Consider the following 20,068-nt stretch of genomic DNA (forward strand, 5'->3'; position numbering starts at 1 on the left):
ATTCTTTGGGTTTTGAAAAGATTTCTAATATGTGGGCAAAGAAGAATTCTTTAATGTATAGGCTACCTCTAGGATACCGACAGATAAAGATCAATTTATTGTATGCAGCAAGAGTGCTTTTAAAATCTCAAACCCGCTGGTATTTCAGAAAACTGCTATCATCTATTTATGGATGTTTATTGACTCTGTTACAGAATTAATTAAATAAGCATTCTTTCTGGAACCTTCATGCATGTAGTTCTTTTGGGAACCAAAATGGTTACCTAATGGTACTGCTCTGAAGAATCATTTTGGCATCTTTATCTTTAAGAGTTTACTTGTGAGTACCGTACTTGAAAAGTGAGTCTTAACAGTCAGTTTACAACTATTAGCTTAGGCACCGTAGAACAGAAATAGTTCAGTTAGTATGACTACTAGGATTAGATAACAAATTAACATAACAAAAAAGGACAATAATTTGAATGTTCCATTCAGGGTTGGTTCCCATCTTCAGCCCAGTGCTGTCACAATAAGCTTTCTGCAACCCTAAAATGAACACAAAGATAGAAAATAGAAAATAGTTGGACAATAAATCAAAGGTTACATATTCTGGAATCTCATGTAAAACAACTTCACAAAGTGATGCAAATTTTGACGTCCACAACCTCTCTAAGTACTTATGCTCCACACAATTTGATAATCTCTCATCCTGTTTGTCTTCTTTTCTACTTCTCTTATCTAACTGATGTGGACCGTGAAAAGTCCCTGTGACTCATAAGTATTCTTCATGTTGTACAATCTAAATTTAAAAACAGTCATTGTGCCGTTCCTCAATGTGTCAAACATGACATTTTGTGCTGTACTTTTACTTGCTATAAATAGACCAGCCTTGTAATTCCATTGATCTGTTATGTTATCAATTTTAAGCTACAGTTACATTTTTTAATGCTCTTTAGTGTTACAATAGTTGATTAATGGGTATCTCATCCCTCCCCCCCCCCCCCCAAGTCAAAAAACACATTCTGAAAATATTTATCAATTGTATAATTCATTTACTATATTTTTTTAAAATGTTTGCTTATAAATCAGGCACTGGGGCCCATCCTGGTTCATCCTGGCAGCAGTGAGGACAAGTTCCACCTTCTCATGCTAAATGCTCAAGTATTAAAGAGGTTGTTGACCTGAAACTTTTATTTTCAATTTATCAGGACTAGGCCTGAGTTTAAAAGATCTTACAATGACTTTTGTCTCATGATGCACTGCAAATTGAAAAATGTACCTGTTTCACTGACACGTGTCACAAAGACAAATGAATTTATTTTTTCACACAAACCCCCAGTATAGCAAGCGAGTATATACAACATATAAGAGTACATAGTACTTAGTAGATGTTAATTTTGAAATCAAAGCCCAAGTGCAGAGATAGGAAAAGAAGATATCGATCTAAACAAATGAGTTCAGCTGAAGGTAGGAACCAGACACTGGTTAAAAGATTGGTCACAGTGAAACAATTGTTTAAATGAGTGGAAGAAAAGCAATGACTATGGTGATTATTTATCTTGAGGCAGTTTGTGAAACCAGAAGGCACAGATGCAAAGTCCGCCTGATTGTTAATTTTAAGTACTAGCTATGCAAACCTGAAGCATGTCATTGCTGACTTTTAAATCGTTCTCATGAAGGTTTTTAACATTTCCTTTTAATGGCATGCAATCCATTAATAGCTTTTGTACATAGCTGTTTAAAATGACATTTTTATTAGCACTTCCAACATGTATTAGTGGAGTGAAAACAGTCAGTAATAACAGCAGGAAGCATTGCTAGCTTATGTAACTACATATAAACACATTTATGGTAAAGTTGAGCTTTAAAGGTGTTATCAATGTCAGAAATGTTGTTTCTAATTTGGCACTGTTAACATCAATTACATGTTTCAAATTTGTGATTTCACCAATTTTACATGTGTGATTACTTTAGATCTGTCCGAAGCAGAAGAGCAGAACTCACAAGAGCTGGAGGGGGTAAAGTGACTGACCTGTCTGTTATTAGTGATTAATAAACCTCACTTCTGAAGTGTGGGGGGGCTAATGATGTCAAATGACTCAAACAAATGAGATTTCAATCTTCAATGAACCCCCTGATGGTTTGCATAATGATGCTTTTGTCACAAAAGGATGGCATATTATAGATAGATAGATAGATAGATAGATAGATAGATAGATAGATAGATAGATAGATAGATAGATAGATAGATAGATAGATAGATAGATAGATAGATAGATAGATAGATGCCCTTGGAGGGGATTTAGCAGGTATGACAAAGGAGACATGTAGTGTTATAAGGATTGACATCGATTTACACTCAGGATGGTGCTGGAAACACTCCCTGAGGATTGTGATCCATGCTATCTTGATACCATCATGCAAACCGATCAAACAAAACAGCATTGGGTCCTATCACCGCTTCACAAGTCTTACAAGTAAGTTTATATAGAAACTTGGCCAAATCTTACTTTGACCCCATATATTCCTGTACCTATAACATTCTCAACTTTGTTATGCTCTACACAGAACACTGTGCGATGCTTTTGACACCAAGTTACAATGTCTTATTTATATATAAAGTCTGAGTCCATTCTGATCTTCATGTTTCTTTCTGCTATAGCCCTTAAAGTAGTTAGTATTATAGTCGTGAATTTTGGAAAAAGATACCTTTTTCTTCCATGCTTTTTTATGCAAGTCAAGAACAAAGCAAAGGTAGAGAAAATCATTTGATACTCTTTTACCATTTATCTTCTCAAAAATAAACTCCGCTTGCCTCCAGACAAACTCCAACATATTCTGGAGAATCTGCTTGTCAGCAAGTTCAAACATTACAGTGTTACAATGGTTCCTGCTCCATTCACACTTCAGTTCTGACCATCACCTTTCATTTCTGTTTTTTCTTCTCTTAAGACATACTCTGTCGTCTGCTGCAATCCGATATCTCCCATAGTTCTTCTTCTTTCAGATCTTAATACCCTAGAACATCAATAAATCCATCCACTCGTTCTCAATCTTCTTCTTCTACCATTCATCATTGTGTCATCATCTCTGCATTATCTTCAATTCTTCTGCAGAATAATTTGGAGTGCACTACTATGGGCCAGAGTACAAGTGGTAGATCTGATGACCTGCTTACACCTGGCCCAGAGGTCGTGAGATGTTCCCAAATCCCAACTACTCCAAGACAGGAATGGCAAGCAAAGGGCTCAGCCTTCCTGTTCACCGCCTAGCCAAGAAGAGCCTGAGAAGCAATATGTGAGAGAATGTTTTTGTTTTTATTTTGTTTATCAAAACTCCATTACTTAAGACACAACATATTATACTATTGATCTCTTTTCACTTTCCTGAAAGGTGCATAAGAGAATACTGCAAACACACACTATGCACAAATTATTCTCATGTCTGACTATTTTAGTAAACATACTGAAACAATGCCACTCACATCATCAGTCATATGATGGTATTGGTGTTATGTTTAAGCCATTGTGTGTTCCCTGGTAAATGTTTACTTTCCTATTTTGATTCTTCTATGTTTATTTTAAATTATTATTTTTCATGTGTTTGTTGTTATTCTGTATTTTTATTAATATTGTTCTTTTTCTTTATTATTTAGTTTCTGTGTGTTGTGTTTTGCGGGCTGAACCCCAAGAAGCGTGATTGCCCTTATGTCACTGTGAAGGACCACCCTCAGTCTATATATCATGTGGGAAGGGGAGTGAATATTTCAATGATTCACTGTAGTTCATAGAGTGCATATCAAAGTGAGGATTGATTTTCTAATTGATGGATTTTGCTTCTGTGGATTCTATTCATTGGTTTGTGGTATGGCACCAGTTTGCTTTGAGTTGTCATCTTTTTGGCTTCTTTTGCATTTTTCACAACCTCTGTGTTTCTTGCATTTATATATACATATTTTTATTTTTAAATATTCTACTGTGGCTTTGTTCTTCCTAACTATAGTGTTTTGTTTACAACAAGAGATGCATTTTTGTGTATTTTTGAAAATTTGGGGATATATTTACAATGTATTTTGAAGCCAAAATATTTTTAAGGCCCATGTAGGCCAAAGTCGTCCAGTACAGTTTGTGACAGGCTGCCTTGGGTAAGGCCTTTTCTGGGCAAGCTGTGGAGGGCCAAGCGTGTTTTATGAGTCTTTTAAAGCCTTCACTACTACAAATATATAATATGTGCCATCTTATGGAATTACAAATACAACATGTTTTATTACTATATGAATTACAAAACACATTCCAATAGATGGTGCACTGCAAATGTTAACATTGAGGTCTACATCGATACCTTAGATTTCAACCTGTCTAAGACAGCTAGCACAACTAGTTCACCTTAATAAAAGCATAAGTGTATGTCTGTCTGTTCATCCTGTTGCTATGTCTCTGTCATTCCAACAGATGTTGCATCACAAACATTTTTAGTAATAGGTAACACAACTAGACAGGTAAACAGGTAACACAATTTGTATACAGTATATTTCATATGATTTGAAATAACAATCCATCCATTTTCCAGTAATTCTTAACAACCCAAGTCTCACAGCCCATAATTATACAATCAAAATCTGAAAACTTTCATTAATTGCCTTGCCAGCAAGATTCAAATGATTAATATTCAGCAAAACATTTCATACACCTAGTACCTTTTTTAAATTGCACAACACTTAATTTTGCATCAGATGTTTTCTGTAGGTTTATTCAGAAAAACTTAAACTAACATTTTCTTTAATATAAACTAAAATGTGTTCTATAATGCATGTGTATTACTTATGATATTGAATATGTCTGAGACTCTCACATAAAAGTTTACTAAGTTCATCCCTGATATGCAAAGTGACTATTAGCAAAAAAAAAGCATTGATAAGTGGCAATAATGACTTGGTTATGGAAGTATGAGACCAGTCATGAAATTTCCAGGGTGAGGCTCTATATATCTGGGTATTCTATCAAATGGCATACAAGGCATCCTACAACATGATCATTGAGTGTTTCCCATTACCTTTCTCTCAATAGCCTTGTGCATTTATCCATACCATACCAATGGGCAAAGAAACTAAATCCCTCCCTTACATGTCATCACAAGAGCAAAACAATGTACAGACATGCAAATTTCCCACAGAGCACTCCAAAATTTTGCAGTTGTCAGTTGTAGAAAAACATATGCAACTGGTATAAGTTGGTTTTGAAATTTGCATCAAGGCTGCTTTGCAAAAATTTTCATTGTCACCTGGCCTTTGCTTTGCTGCTCCCCACTATCACTGCTTTATTTTTAGTTTTTCTTTTCCAATGGACATTTACTAGTACTGCTTGGCTTAGGAATGGAATTAACTGCATTCCTTACTACCATCATTTTTTATAATGAACTACCATAAAGGCTGCTTGGAACAGTCTTGAAAGGTTCCACATATTTTACGACAAAAGACTTAAGTGGAATAAAAAATGTAACATTATCAATACCAAATTAACCATTTCAGAGGGGTGCATGGAAGGGACCAGCACTGCAGACAATAAGGGCTATTGTATGATACTGATAAGGCCCTACTTGGCCCTAATAAGAATGAATTTATAACCTCAGGCAGGAAAAATGTATATAGCCACATCAGGAGTTAAATTGGGTTACAACTAGAAGACAACAGAGCTTATTAGGTGTGCCCGGGTGATGATTACTCCCAGGCCAAGTGAAATGGGATTAGGACTATAAAAACAAAGTAAAAAGGAGAAGTCCAAGAAGTCAGAGAAGAGAGAAATGCACATAAAGATTTTTTTAAATAATCCCAAATCTCTGGTGCTAGATAACACGCAGTGGCAGCTTATAAAATGTCACACAGGTGGCCTCATGTAGCATGACTTCTGGAAACCACTCCCCTCACAAGATTGTAACAGGACCACCAACATACGGTACCGATAGAAAACAAAATGGAGATGCAGTAAAAATAAAAATGGCACATTAACTTAATTGGATGGAATCCTTTATTTTTAAAACCTCCAAAAAAAGCTCAGTTTTCTAAAGTAAAAATGTACTTTCCTGATTCTAACAGTAGCATAGAGGCTAGTCAGACTTCTTGGGGCTTACTTGGCTTTCAGTTATGAACTGAGGCTCAGGACAGCAGGGACACCTGAAGCCAGAAAGAAAATACCAGAATGACAGCTCACAGAGTTAAAGTGAGTATGCTCCTGACCCCGGAAGTAATAGCCCCTTTCAGTCACTGCTCCAGAGAGGCAGGGGTCAACAAACATTATTAATAAGTGAGATACAGGAGTGCTCAGTGTGGTAGCAAGGTGGCAAGTGGGCTAAGCACAGCACTAAAACACAAAGAAGTAGACCAGCTCAGGAAGACCTAGACCTAGAGATCAGGGATTGTTGTTTTCAAATTTTGGATTTTTTACACCTCATGTTAAACCCTATAAAAAAACAATTTTTCATATACTGAGGACATCTTGGCATTCATTCCAGGTTCAGAAATAGCTCAAAAGCACCCCATATAATCTACACTATGCATAATTTAAACAAATAATATCTCTGTACCATTTCTATAAAAAATTGCCATCTAGTTCTACGTATATTGATAGCTGGCTATCCTGACTATAGCCTGCTACTTTCTTATCACTGTCAAAAGTGTACAGCATGTCTGTAAGTGCTTATCAGTTTGCTTTCTACAGATCTGCAGCAAATAAATTCAAAATGCCAAGAATGCATCTAGTAGTAAATAAATTCTACATTGGCATAATTACTGTGAACTGCCTTAGTATAACAGACTGAGAACAACATTTATGAGGCCAAAAATAAACATGTAAGGCAGCATTTACTGATTAATACCACAAATACTGTCCAGATCTTACACATTTCCGAGCAGTGAAGCAATCAGAACAAACAAATGACCTTCTGGCTCTGCCCAGTGAAAACAGTATATTATTACTCAACACACATACAGACATTTACTATTTACTTACAGCGATCAATAAAAAGTCACTTAAAACAAATGTTAAGGAATCAGATTTTAAAAACAGAAAGCTTACTAAGAGACAGGCGCTGCCAACAATTAACATGTGCTTTCTCATCTGATGAAGCAAATTAAATCCATACATATTAAATAAGGCACTTTCTAGTATCTTAAATGTACCAGCGTTATAAAACATTGCTAAATGCTTAAAAAGATAATAATAATGTGTATGGTATATAAAGCTCTGGGGAACAATTAAAAAGCACTATTAACATTTTTTCTATAAATCTTAAAATGGACAAGTCTCACAAAAAATTAACAACAACAACAACATTCATTTACATAGCACATTTTCATACAACAGTGTAGCTCAAAGTGCTTTACAAGATGACAAAAGAAAGTTACAAGAAGAGAAGAGAGATTAGGCAATATACTGTATATCTACTCTATATATTGTAAGATGACGCTATATAGCGCCTGACCCGACACAGATTGGACACAGGAGGCACGTGTAAAATAAAACAAATACTTTTCATTTTCTTCGTCTGTGGGCTATGCCTTCCTCGTACCCACAGCAACAACACAGTCCCACGCACAAGTAACACACAAAAGCACTTTTCTCTCTCTTCCACCACCACTCCTCCACAAGCTTAGTCCTCCTCCTCCCAACTCTGGCCGCTGAGTGGTGGTTGCTGGCTCCCTTTTATCAGGCACCCGGAAGAGCTCCAGGTGGTTGATTGCCGGCATCCGGCTGCACTTCTGGGTAAGGCGAAACCAGTGCCTAAAAGGGGCCAGCCACTCCTGTTGCAGCACCCCCTGGCGGCGCTTGCGGAAACCCACACAGCTGCACAGAACTCCAACCCCCATGAAGCCCTGGGGGAGTCTGAGGCACCGCTGCAACCCAGGGAGGCTGCCATCTAGCGTCCAGGGGGAGATACTGGGCTTCCCACCCTTGTCCCCCTGGCAGATGTGGTGAAGGGGCGTCCCGGCCAGGCATGGGCCCTGGCCATCCGCTCACAATATATAAAATCCTAAGCCTAAAAGTGCAACGACATTGTGCCATGATTTTATGTGACGTTTTTTGTCATGCTTTAAATCGGCTTATTTTAAAACCTACTTATATATGTTTGGTATCGTTCTTTTCAGAATTTATCGAACTTTAATGTGATGTTGTTATTCTTATTCCGTTTTAAAATTATAAACTGAAATATCAAGAAAGTCATGGTTTCTATTTTTGATTGAGTAAACTTTCTTTCACAGGAACAAACTATTAAAAAAAAGTTTCAATTCATAACACCATTGTTTGTATTTAGGTGATTTAGTTAGCTGAAGATCGAGGCGCCTAAGGCTCCGGGGTGGGTGGTGGTGGGGGGTTTGTGGGGGGATAGGTTAGGGATTGGACGCTGAAGGCACCAGGAGGGCTTGCACCCCAGTTAAAGATTAAATAACAATAAAACAAGTTTTTGAAAGACTTCATTCAACTAACAAATTTCAGCAAAATAGCAACAATATGTATTAAATATATTTGTGGCGACTTTCTCCACTACTTTCTGAAAAAAAAAAACATTTTTATATATGAAATATCCAAAATAAACTTAAAGAATTAAGCGACACAGTCAGGAACTACTTAAATGCACTCAAATTATTATCATCACTAAATGTACGTGACATTATTTTATATCTATTTACGTTAAGTAATGGTGAAATATCCATAAGACTAATAGTTCACTTTGATATTAAGGTTTGATTGCTCATTCTCTGGCTACGTGTGCTCCATAATAAGAAGCTACTGTATATAGTCCTCTGTGTGTTAACTTTGCAGTAACATTGTAACACATTTATATTAAATGAATATTGATGCAGTTAGTAAGGAAGTTCTTATTCGCCATCCAGTTTCAAACACACTGTCAGTGCCATTCAATGAGACAGTTAAAACATGCCTGGAAATGTTTGGCTCTGTGAGAAAAATTCTTGAAAGAATTATTTCATTTCTAAACTAAGTGTATTAACTCTCAGAGATCAAGTTAAGAAGAGAAAAAGAATTTATTATAATTCCAAGAGGGAAAAGAGGAACTTTTTTAATCAAAGCAAATCATATATTCAGTTACACAGCAGGGGATTACAAGCTGTTTAATTGCTCGTCTGCTTTCCACTTGCGATAAACACTAGCTGAGGACAGTAAAAGGTAAAAGCGTACTTGTTACCACAATATGTATGTTAATATAAACATAGATTTTTGAAAAGTCTAATGAAGTAGTTCAAGTTTTTTGTGATACGTTTCTGACAGCGAGCATGATTCATTCAGAAATTTCTACAGCTGTTTATTCTCAACCTACTCGGATTAAGCAAGATCATGAAATGGATGGACGGATACTCTGATTTCCACACACATTTCTACAATGTGAACCTTAGGTTGACGCTAAATTGGCAAGTATGCATCTGGAGGTGTGTGTGTGAATGGAGTGGAATGCCTACAGCATTAGCTCCTTCCTTAAAGCCAATGTTGCTGGGCCCAACTCTTTGTATAGCAATAGGTTGGTTTGAAAATAGGACACATTTTGTACTTCAAATGCAAGCCATCTGTCATCTATCCATTCATTTCTTTCTCCCAATGCAGCTTATCCCATTCAGTGTCACAGAAAACTGGAGGCTATCTTGGTACCATCAGGCTCAAGGCAACAATCAACTCTGGATGAGGTACCAGTCCACAGCAAGGCAGACCCACCCAATTTAGAGCTGCCACTTAACTAAACGCTGATATTTTTGGGATGAGAGAAGACAAACCAAAGTATTCTGAGAAAGTCAAGCAGTCTAGGGGAGAACAAGTAAACTCTGCATAGAGGGTGACCAGTCCGTGATACAGGTACTGGAATAGGGAGGTAGCAGCATTATCCCATTTTCAAAGTGTCACCCATATGTTTTGTGATTTTGCTGTACTTTAAAACATACACATATTCTGATATTCTTGAGAATAAATACATCTTAAGAGCAACAGAGTAACATAACCCAAGCAGACATGTGTAAAACATGTGGCAAACTACATATGGTGGCAGAGCCAAAAATGTGTTAATTCAGTCAATAAATAAATCTGCCAATTCCAGTGCAGGGTCATGCACTGCATAGCCCATCCTGGCAAGGCGAAAACCAAAAATGTGTGGAACGCACTGACACACCCACATCAACTCAAATAAAATACTGTAGAGTTACCAGTCCTATTAACCATCATATCTGTGGAATGCTGGAGGAGCAAAACATCACGTGGACATGGGGAGGACATGAAATCTCCACACAGGGCTGTGAAGCTCATGTTCTACTGTGCCATCCTAATTTTTTTTATTTTTCAAGTCACTGCATGCATACTGTGTAGTATGAATAATGGACACTGCACTGTAACATTTGTAATATGTCGAAGAAATAATTACTGGACTACTTGGACAATACTAATCCCATAACTGTTGTGAAACACCTCAATATCATTCTGGTATTACTTGCCTTTTTGCTTGTGATAAGGAAATGTTTAAGGTATTAATTAGACTGTACATGCAGGTCACTTTAAGAAGTTTTTTTCTGTTTCTAGAGAGCTTTATGATGGGTGGCTCAGTGGCACTGCACTGCTGCTTCCAAGCATTTGAGTTCTGCTACGTTTTATATGGAGTCTGTATGAGTTTGTATGGTTTTCCACAAACAGAAACATCCAGTGAGGCTTAGTGGCTTTTGTAAATTGCCAGAGAGTGAGACAGTGTGAAATTGTGTTTGTTTCTGCCGGTTTCTGAATTGTGCTCCAAACAGAACTAGCTTGATCCTGTCATGTTAGGATCTGACTGCCCTCCAACCTTTACAGAAGAAGAGTTTTTTGTAAATGGATGGATCGAATGATTGTCTAAAAAAATGTTACAAAACAGAAAATAAAGCTCTGCTAATGATTTCATCAGTAGAACCACATCACATTCTCATTTATAAAGTAAGCAACTTGCCATCAAATACATTTTCAAAAACGTATAATTAAGAACAACTTTTAACAACAAATAATGAAAGTAATGAATGTAGGGCACTGCATTTAGAAAACTGGATGGTTGGTAACATTTAAGCAATGGTATCAAGCTAACAGAAACAAACTTCTCTTTCTGTCTAGTATTAGTATTTGGTAGTGAAATGAGGGGACTGTCAATTAAATCATGCCTGTAAATAGAACACAAAACTGCAATATTTAGTTTGGAGAAAGTGTAAACAAGATGTTCATGTGATAGCCTTAGCATTCTTGAATCTCAAGGAAAAAACATGCACAATGTGGAAAACTGTAACTATTGAATGTTTTACTGCTGCTGCTACCTTATCTGATGATTTAAACCTTTTTTATATTTCATATCAATGTTTCGTGTGCATGGACATACGGTGGTGTGAAAAACTATTTGCCCCCTTCCTGATTTCTTATTCTTTTGCATGTTTGTCACACAAAATGTTTCTGATCATCAAACACATTTAACCATTAGTCAAATATAACACAAGTAAACACAAAATGCAGTTTTTAAATGATGGTTTTTATTATTTAGGGAGAAAAAAAATCCAAACCTACATGGCCCTGTGTGAAAAAGTAATTGCCCCCTTGTTAAAAAATAACCTAACTGTGGTGTATCACACCTGAGTTCAATTTCCGTAGCCACCCCAGGCCTGATTACTGCCACACCTGTTTCAATCAAGAAATCACTTAAATAGGAGCTGCCTGACACAGAGAAGTAGACCAAAAGCACCTCAAAAGCTAGACATCATGCCAAGATCCAAAGAAATTCAGGAACAAATGAGAACAGAAGTAATTGAGATCTATCAGTTTGGTAAAGGTTATAAAGCCATTTCTAAAGCTTTGGGACTCAGCGAACCACAGTGAGAGCCATTTATCCACAAATGGCAAAAACATGGATCAGTGGTGAACCTTCCCAGGAGTGGCCGGCCGCCAAAATTACCCCAAGAGCGCAGAGACGACTCATCCAAGAGGTCACAAAAGACCCCAGGACAACGTCTAAAGAACTGCAGGCCTCACTTGCCTCAATTAAGGTCAGTGTTCACGACTCCACCATAAGAAAGAGACTGGGCAAAAACGGCCTGCATGGCAGATGTCCAAGACGCAAACCACTGTTAAGCAAAAAAAAACATTAGGGCTCGTCTCAATTTTGCTAAGAAACATCTCAATGATTGCCAAGACTTTTGGGAAAATACCTTGTGGACTGATGAGTCAAAAGTTGAACTTTTTGGAAGGCAAATGTCCCGTTACATCTGGTGTAAAAGGAACACAGCATTTCAGAAAAAGAACATCATACCAACAGTAAAATATGGCGGTGGTAGTGTGATGGTCTGGGGTTGTTTTGCTGCTTCAGGACCTGGAAGGCTTGCTGTGATAGATGGAACCATGAATTCTACTATCTACCAAAAAATCCTGAAGGAGAATGTCCGGCCATCTGTTCGTCAACTCACGCTGAAGCGATCTTGGGTGCTGCAACAGGACAATGACCCAAAACACACCAGCAAATCCACCTCTGAATGGCTGAAGAAAAACAAAATGAAGACTTTGGGAGTGGCCTAGTCAAAGTCCTGACCTGAATCCAATTGAGATGCTATGGCATGACCTTAAAAAGGCGGTTCATGCTAGAAAACCCTCAAATAAAGCTGAATTACAACAATTTTGCAAAGATGAGTGGGCCGAAATTCCTCCAGAGCGCTGTAAAAGACTCATTGCAAGTTATCGCAAACGCTTGATTGCAGTTATTGCTGCTAAGGGTGGCCCAACCAGTTATTAGGTTCAGGGGGCAATTACTTTTTCACACAGGGCCATGTAGGTTTGGATTTTTTTTTCTCCCTAAATAATAAAAACCACCATTTACAAACTGCATTTTGTGTGTTACTTGTGTTATATTTGACTATGGTTAAATGTGTTTGATGATCAGAAACATTTTGTGTGACAAACATGCAAAAGAATAAGAAATCAGGAAGGGGGCAAATAGTTTTTCACACCACTGTATGAATCATATTTACTTTGTCGGAAATCTTAAAGTGTCTATTAAGTGCATGATACAGAATAAACCTATTCGCTGACAAATGCTGTCTTAAATAAATGTTTATTTTTGGATGTAACTTAAACACACTCATTGTCTGAAATATGTAATTGAGAACCTCATTAATTAGATTTGCTGATAAAAGTGAAAGATGAAAAGATGTTGGTTTGAAATTGACAGCTCAAAACAAATGAGTGAAAAGAACAGAGATATTGTACAATGATACGTACCACTAACCAAAATAGCAAGCCACTTCCTTGCAAGACATATTAACAGGCAAAGCCTTCAGGGCCAACTTACGATTCAGGAAATTTTAAACACTCGATCAAACCAGTGTGGCCCTCATAACCTAAGTAAACAGTCCAATCAATACTTTCATTAAAGATCTCAAGGAAATCCAGATGACCACTGGGGATAGTGCTGCTAGACCAGTAGATTTTTATTTTACCAGGGAGCCACTATAAACATCAGATTCAGGGAACTCCTAAAAATGTAATTCCACTGCTTCCAAACAATAAATATTCCAATGTTTTTAAAAAAAAAGGAAGACAGAAAGATGGAGGAGGTAACTCTAGCCCCAGTGTCCTCCCAAATTTTTGTAACATTCTTTTTCAATCAAGCTACCTCATCTTCACGGAATTGAATTGCACACTGCAATAAAAATCACTTCAAACCTTCCTCTAGGGGTGGGGTGTCTCTGTACAGACAGACTGCCCAACTCCAAATGAAAGATTCAGACCCCACGCAGCAAATATATCCAGTAGAACGTTTTTAAATAAAGTGACTCCAATCACACATCCAATGATTTATTCCCAGAGCCTGCTTATTGCAATACACGTGCACGTGGAGTTGGAGCACATCCTGGTAGCACTACAAACACCGAATGAGGACCCAGACCACCAGATGGGCTCACTCAAGCACACACCCACACTTACTCGCACTGGGGTCAGTTTAAAGACATGAATGTTTAAAGAACCACAGGGTACCACAGCACCTGTGTCCCTTACTTGAAGAATGTGCTGACTATCTTGTACAACCAGCTTTACATAAAATTCAAATTAGGGTCCTGTCACCAGCTACAATAAACAGAGAAGTCACCAGCATCACCTCTTCCGATAAGGTTGAAAATACAAATTAGCCAAACGGCTTTAGGTTTAAAGAGGTCACAGCAGGTGGCACACTGATGTCATAGGTAGCACTGCTCCTTCATACCTGAGTGGGGAACATTCTGAGTGTTGTACTGGATGAGTGCCACCTTTGTGTTGGCAAGGGTTTATTGCCAATGCTGGCTTTCATCCCACAGTACAAACAGAACAAATTTAGAATGAAAAAAATAAACATGGGCAGTGATTATTTTAAAGGATTTTTAAATACTTTAACTGATATAAATGAACATAGTGTGATTTATCGTTCCCCTTTGTCACATGTCTTCAAATATCATCAAACTTTGGTCAGTGTGAGGGGTCTCTGGAGACACTGTGATTCCTCTCCATTTCATCACAAGCATCAAAAAGAAGAAAGGAACGACACTACAGAAAACGTTACATGTAACATATCATTTTATGTAACATGCTTTAGGGTGGCGTATTGGTAGTGCAGCTGACTCACAAGGAGACCAGGATTCATATCCCGGTACTTCCTGCATGGAGTTTTGCATATTCTCCCAGTGTTCATGTGGGTTTCCTCCTGGTATTCTGGTTTCCTCCCATTGTCCAAAGACATGCAAGCTATGAAGATTAGTGATGCTAAACTGGCCCAAGTGTGTGTTCACCCAGCGATGGACTGGTGCCCTGTCCAGGTATTGTTCTTGCTTTGAGCCCTGTGCTTGCTGGGATTGGCTCCAGCTTCCCCACAACCCTGCTCAGGATAAAGTGGGTTTAGAAAATGGATGGATAGATGTTTAATGTGAGAAAATTGTAAAGTGTTAATAATTATATTAATACTACAAGTGAATTACCTTTGCAATGTACTTTGTACCACAAATGGTGATGTGTTATTGTACTTTTTTTGTCTCAATTTGTTACAAGTGAGCAAGTTCCAAAATCCACCTTAATAAAAGGACAGGTGTCTGTTTATCTGTGTATCTGTGTGTTCTGCAAGTTGCAATGTCTCTGTCATTCCAATAGAAGGTGCATCACAAAAACTTGTAGTAATAAAATGCATTGCATTTGTCATTCAGATAGATGAGGCATTGCGAACATTAACACTGCTTTTACAAATCCTATATTAAATGGCAAATAACTGGGACATATACAGTAGAACTTCTGGTCACGAATGTTTCCAAACACGTACAAATTGGGTTACGATCAAAAGTGTGGTTGAACGAGAAGCAACTTGCAGGGGATAGCGTAAGCGACGCAAACATATGTGAGAAAGCCAGGAAGATTTATGGCGATTTGCTGAAAAAAAATCCTTCTTCGAGTGGCGAAGGTGAGGAATTTAAAGCCAGTAGAGGATGGTTTGAAAAGTTTTGCAAGAGAAGTGGCATTTAATTTTTTTCCCCTGTGCTTAAAACTCATAAAGTGTTTTCAGCGAGCGGTTTGTAAGGGTCTAGCGCAAACTCTTATAATGTTTCCTCTGTTGTTCAAGGTTTTCTCAGTGTTATTCAATGTTTTTACATTTAGTTTACTATTAATGTACACTGTGCATTCTATAGTATAATTAACTATTTTTGAGCTTAAAATATATATATATTTACATATAGTTAGTATGGTCTGGAACGGATTAATTGTATTTACATACAATCTTATGGGGAAATTACGTTCGGGTCGCAACCAAACTGGGTCGCATCCAGAGTTTCGGAACGAATTACGGTCGTGACCAGAGGTACCACTGTACATTTCATTTTACACCCCAACAGATGGTGTATCACAAACATTTATAGTAATAAAATTCATTGCATTTTCCATTCCAACAGATGGTGCATTGCAAACATTAGCACTGCTTTTATTAATACATATGGCATATAACAGAGATATATGCATTACATTTGCACTCTAACAGATGGTACATTACAAACATTTGTAGTAATAAAATGCATTGCTTTTGTCTTTGCAGCAGATGGCGCATCACAAACATTAACATTTTTTATGAATCCCATACTAAATGGTAACAGAATCTTACGCATTTAATTTTTCATCCCAAAGATGGCGCATCACAAACATTTGTAGTAATCCATTACTACAAATGTTTGTGTTGCACCACCTGTTGGAATGAAAAATGCAATACATTTTATTACTACATACATTACAAAATACATTGCAATATATGGTGCCTCTCAAGCGTTAGCACTGGGGCCCACTCTGACTACTTTGATTTCAGGCCGTCTAGGATGAGTATCACAGACAAATTTTATTAATGCACCATGACCTGCTTTAAGAAAATTACATTGATTTGAAAGCAACGTATTCCCACTATTGCTGTTTTTTAATCAAACTAATTTTGCACATTTGAAGTACTCAGTTGGATGTCACCACATAAAATTAAACATTTGAGTAAATGCAGTTAACAACTTCAATTTGGATATACTGTGAATGTTTAGGTTGCATTTAACCTAAAAACTAAGGTTGTGTCAGAGTGAAAACTGGTCTGTATTTATAAAAGCAATAAGGTTCAACCAAAAGCAGATTTTCCTTTAGTAAAACATTGCAGTATCTGATTGTTTCATCTTAGTTTTATTCATTTCAATCAAATCATTTCTTTGACTTGAATAAACCCACTTAAGTTACTTGTTACCACAAGGGGTATACTATGAAGGATGAACTGATCAAACCTTTTCTATAGTGATGAGCATGCTCTGTAGTTCACTGCCAATCCTAATGTTCGTTTAGGTGGGAGTGGGGTAACCCTACTACGTCAAAACTCAGTGCAGAAGCTGCACATATTCCCTGTGATTGTGGACGTTTTCATAGCATCCAAAAGTGGCCTTGCATATCCTAAAGAACTGCATGTCTGAACTGGTCACTTATAACGGAAGGGGTGCACGTGCAAGCAGGTTCAGAATTGTACCAGGTCTCTACTATCCACGGTTAGTCTCGGCCACATACCTCGTGCTAACCTGCTACACCATTAGAACTGGAAGAGTTTATGAACTTCTCACAAAGTGCTTTCTTTTACAGGGTTTCTCTCAGTTATCTGCCTCCCTCATGCACTTTACTCTATCGGCTATTGGAAGCACATCAGCTAAACACAGGAGACTAATTAGCCCCACATAATTTGGAAGCACTGCTCCGAGTGCACTCAGCCCATAAACCTTGGCTCCAAGTGCAAGCGAACATTAAATATTTTTGCTGCGGTTCTCATTTCTTGTATTGTTCCACACACCGTCCAGTCTACTTGTGAAATTCTGACTCAACCGTTCTGCTCGCTTTTTTTTTGCAGACTCCCGCAGTTCGCTGGCTGAAATCGGGCATTTGCCTGGCAATTACAAACTCAAGATCTCTGGCGATGAAGGCTCAGGTCGCTACCTACGTCCGCACAAACACCTTTTCTCTGCCACCACAAGCGCACGCGACACGGCGAGCAAGGCGCGTGGCGAACGCGCTCAGTCGCTCCAGCACGCCAGCGGCGTTAATGGTCCCACGGGGACGCAAGAGTGGATGACGCGCGCCCTTTCGCTCGTAAGTAATCCGGCGGTCACCTGCTGCGGAGGCAGAGGGCGAGCCGAGGGGAAAAGCCACAGTCGTTCTCCATGCAGAATTGCACAAATGCGGCTCTCGGCAACTTCACGCTCGGGTGGCTAGTCGTGAAACATCTCCGCAATGCCTGTTAGTGCGTCCGTAGCGACATCTCACATCAGCTGGGAAATCGAGAGCTCTCTAGGCAACCCGCTGTTAGAAATGTCAAGGAGAGGCACACCACCGCGATCTGGGGTCGGGGCCCCCGTGGGGATTGAAAGAGTCGGAAAGATGCTTTCGGATGGCAACAAAAAATACAAACATAAGGAAGCGCTCCCCCGAGCAACACAAGCACACATGAAAACTGGTCATCCTTATTAGCCATTAGTTTCATTGATAAGCAGCACTCACCATTGCAGGCAGCAGAGAAGCATGTGCAAAAATAAGCAGACTTTTCCATTCGAGCAAGGCGAACGCAGTTTGCAGAAGCAGAGCTCGTCTCGGATCAATTTAAAAGGTGGTCTCTCTCTCTCTCGGCAGCTGGAAATGCAACCTCGCGAACCATGTTAAACTTTTCACTGCCAAGTGGTCAGTCAGCGTGCGCATCACGGCAGCGCTGGAATTACAACACCGGACTTCGGCGCAGCTAGAATCTCGCAAAGAATGACACCGAAAACTGCTTTTTTGTTTTCAAAATGTGCTTACCAGAGGACACAGAAGACCCCGATAAACTGGAATTACTGGATGCTGCCATCCTCCGCTAATTCGGGTTTCTCACTTCAAACGCCAAAACCCCAAATGGTGCTCGTGACGGCTTCTCTGTCCATTTCACTTTCTTGTCAAATAATACATACACCTTTCTTTTTTGCACTTCCTGGTCAGATCGGAGCGATTTGGATGGTTTGGTGTGATATGATAATTTCCGTCCTTGTCCTTCTGCTCGCTGGCTAAGCTGACTGTGTTGCTGCCCCTGAAGGCTGCGAGTCTCTCTTTTTCGATCCGGACTCCGCAGTCTTTGCCAGGCGCTTGACGACCTCGGAGAGGTTTAGGATCGCACGCGCGCACTCGTTGCTGCGATCGGCTGTGCAGACGTGACAGTAGAAAGAGGGGCTGTCCGAAGTGAGTTTGGTGCTGTCCGAAAAGTTTACTCGCGTTCGCAGGATGCTCAAAGGCGGAGGTGACATGTCAAAAATAAAACTTGTCCTTGGCGCACCGGTGGCTGCGCCATGTTGAACACAGCGGACTTAAAGTATGGTTTCCATGTGCCACTTCTGGACTCTCGGCACATTGCGCCGCGGTAGACGCCTCCTTAAAGAGCCCGCTGGCTGCCGACAGGTCGATGCGAGTGCCGCCCGCCTCAGCCCACGGCGCGCTTCTCTTACTTCTCATACTTACGGGTTACAATAATGCCGAGGGAAAATCATTTTGTATGCTGCAGAAATAACATCGATCGACTCCCATGACTTTACCTTTTCAATGGCGTGCGCATAATATGCACTGTATTACACGTTAAAGTAGCATCTTCATCAACAGTATGACACTAAATAAACAAAACACGTAAGCGATTAACACCTGCATCTGGTTACATTTTATGTACACCTGTGATGAACTGAGTACCCGAAAACGTTTGGAAGTGTGGATTACCTGTGTGTCCAAAATTGTGGTATTTTCTTATGTTTGCCACTCCTAGGTAAATGGGGATCCAATGACTTCATGTACAGTACCAGTCCAAAATATTGATACACCCAGAAATGTTTATGTTTTTGGTAGAAATTGATGCCTTTTTTTATCAAGATACCATTAAATTGATTTAAAAGTACAGCCAATATATTACTAGTGTTGCTGGTGGCTAATTAATGCTTGAAATTAGTGAGTTTTAATGTATTATTCACATATGAATGGCAAGTTCCCTTTTCAGCTGCCATTCCTTCAGCACCCTAAATGTCGACTCCCTTAGCTTAACCTTAATCACTGAATTTAAATGGAGAAACCATTTTTAATTGCATTAGCACCACTGAAGCCTGTTATTCTTTCCACATAGGTTGCAAGGTAATGACACTCCTAAAGTTTAGTTCTGGGTTCAACAGTGGCCAAAATTGAAATGCTTGCTCAAAAAAATGTCCCTGAATTAAGGTCATTCAATATGATAGATTGCTAGAAAAATGAAAATTTCACACAAATATTTCTATTGCTGTCTTGAGAGTAGAGAGCAAACTGAATCTAACCAGGACAAAAAAAGGAGAAGACCCCCAACGCACAGCTCCATAAGAGGATAAGTGCATCAGAGTTTGCAGTGTGAGAAACAAACGCCTCACATGTCCTCAGTTGGCTTCTTCCTTAAATACACAGCAATGACCAGTGTTGTCTGCAACAGTGAAAAGACAACCAGGATGCTGACCATAATATGCTTTTCCAATCATCTTCTGCTCAATGTC

General features: G+C 38.9%; 1 protein-coding gene across 2 annotated transcripts in view; it reads right to left on the bottom strand.

Moving 5' to 3' along the window:
* The window catches only part of chn2 (chimerin 2), a 552,284-nt gene extending 533,358 nt beyond the window's left edge, over positions 1-18,926 (bottom strand). The window contains exon 1 of one of the 2 annotated variants that reach the window (XM_028818219.2): positions 18,339-18,926. In XM_028818219.2, the coding sequence (XP_028674052.1) occupies positions 18,339-18,387 (49 nt within the window). In that variant the 5' untranslated portion in view covers positions 18,388-18,926. Of the gene's footprint in view, positions 1-18,044 lie in introns of both variants that reach the window. The other variant, XM_028818218.2, reaches the window with a different exon arrangement.
* Positions 18,927-20,068: the final 1,142 nt, after the last annotated feature.

The sequence above is a fragment of the Erpetoichthys calabaricus genome, chromosome 13 (genome assembly GCF_900747795.2).
Source record: "Erpetoichthys calabaricus chromosome 13, fErpCal1.3, whole genome shotgun sequence".
NCBI lineage: Eukaryota > Metazoa > Chordata > Cladistia > Polypteriformes > Polypteridae > Erpetoichthys > Erpetoichthys calabaricus.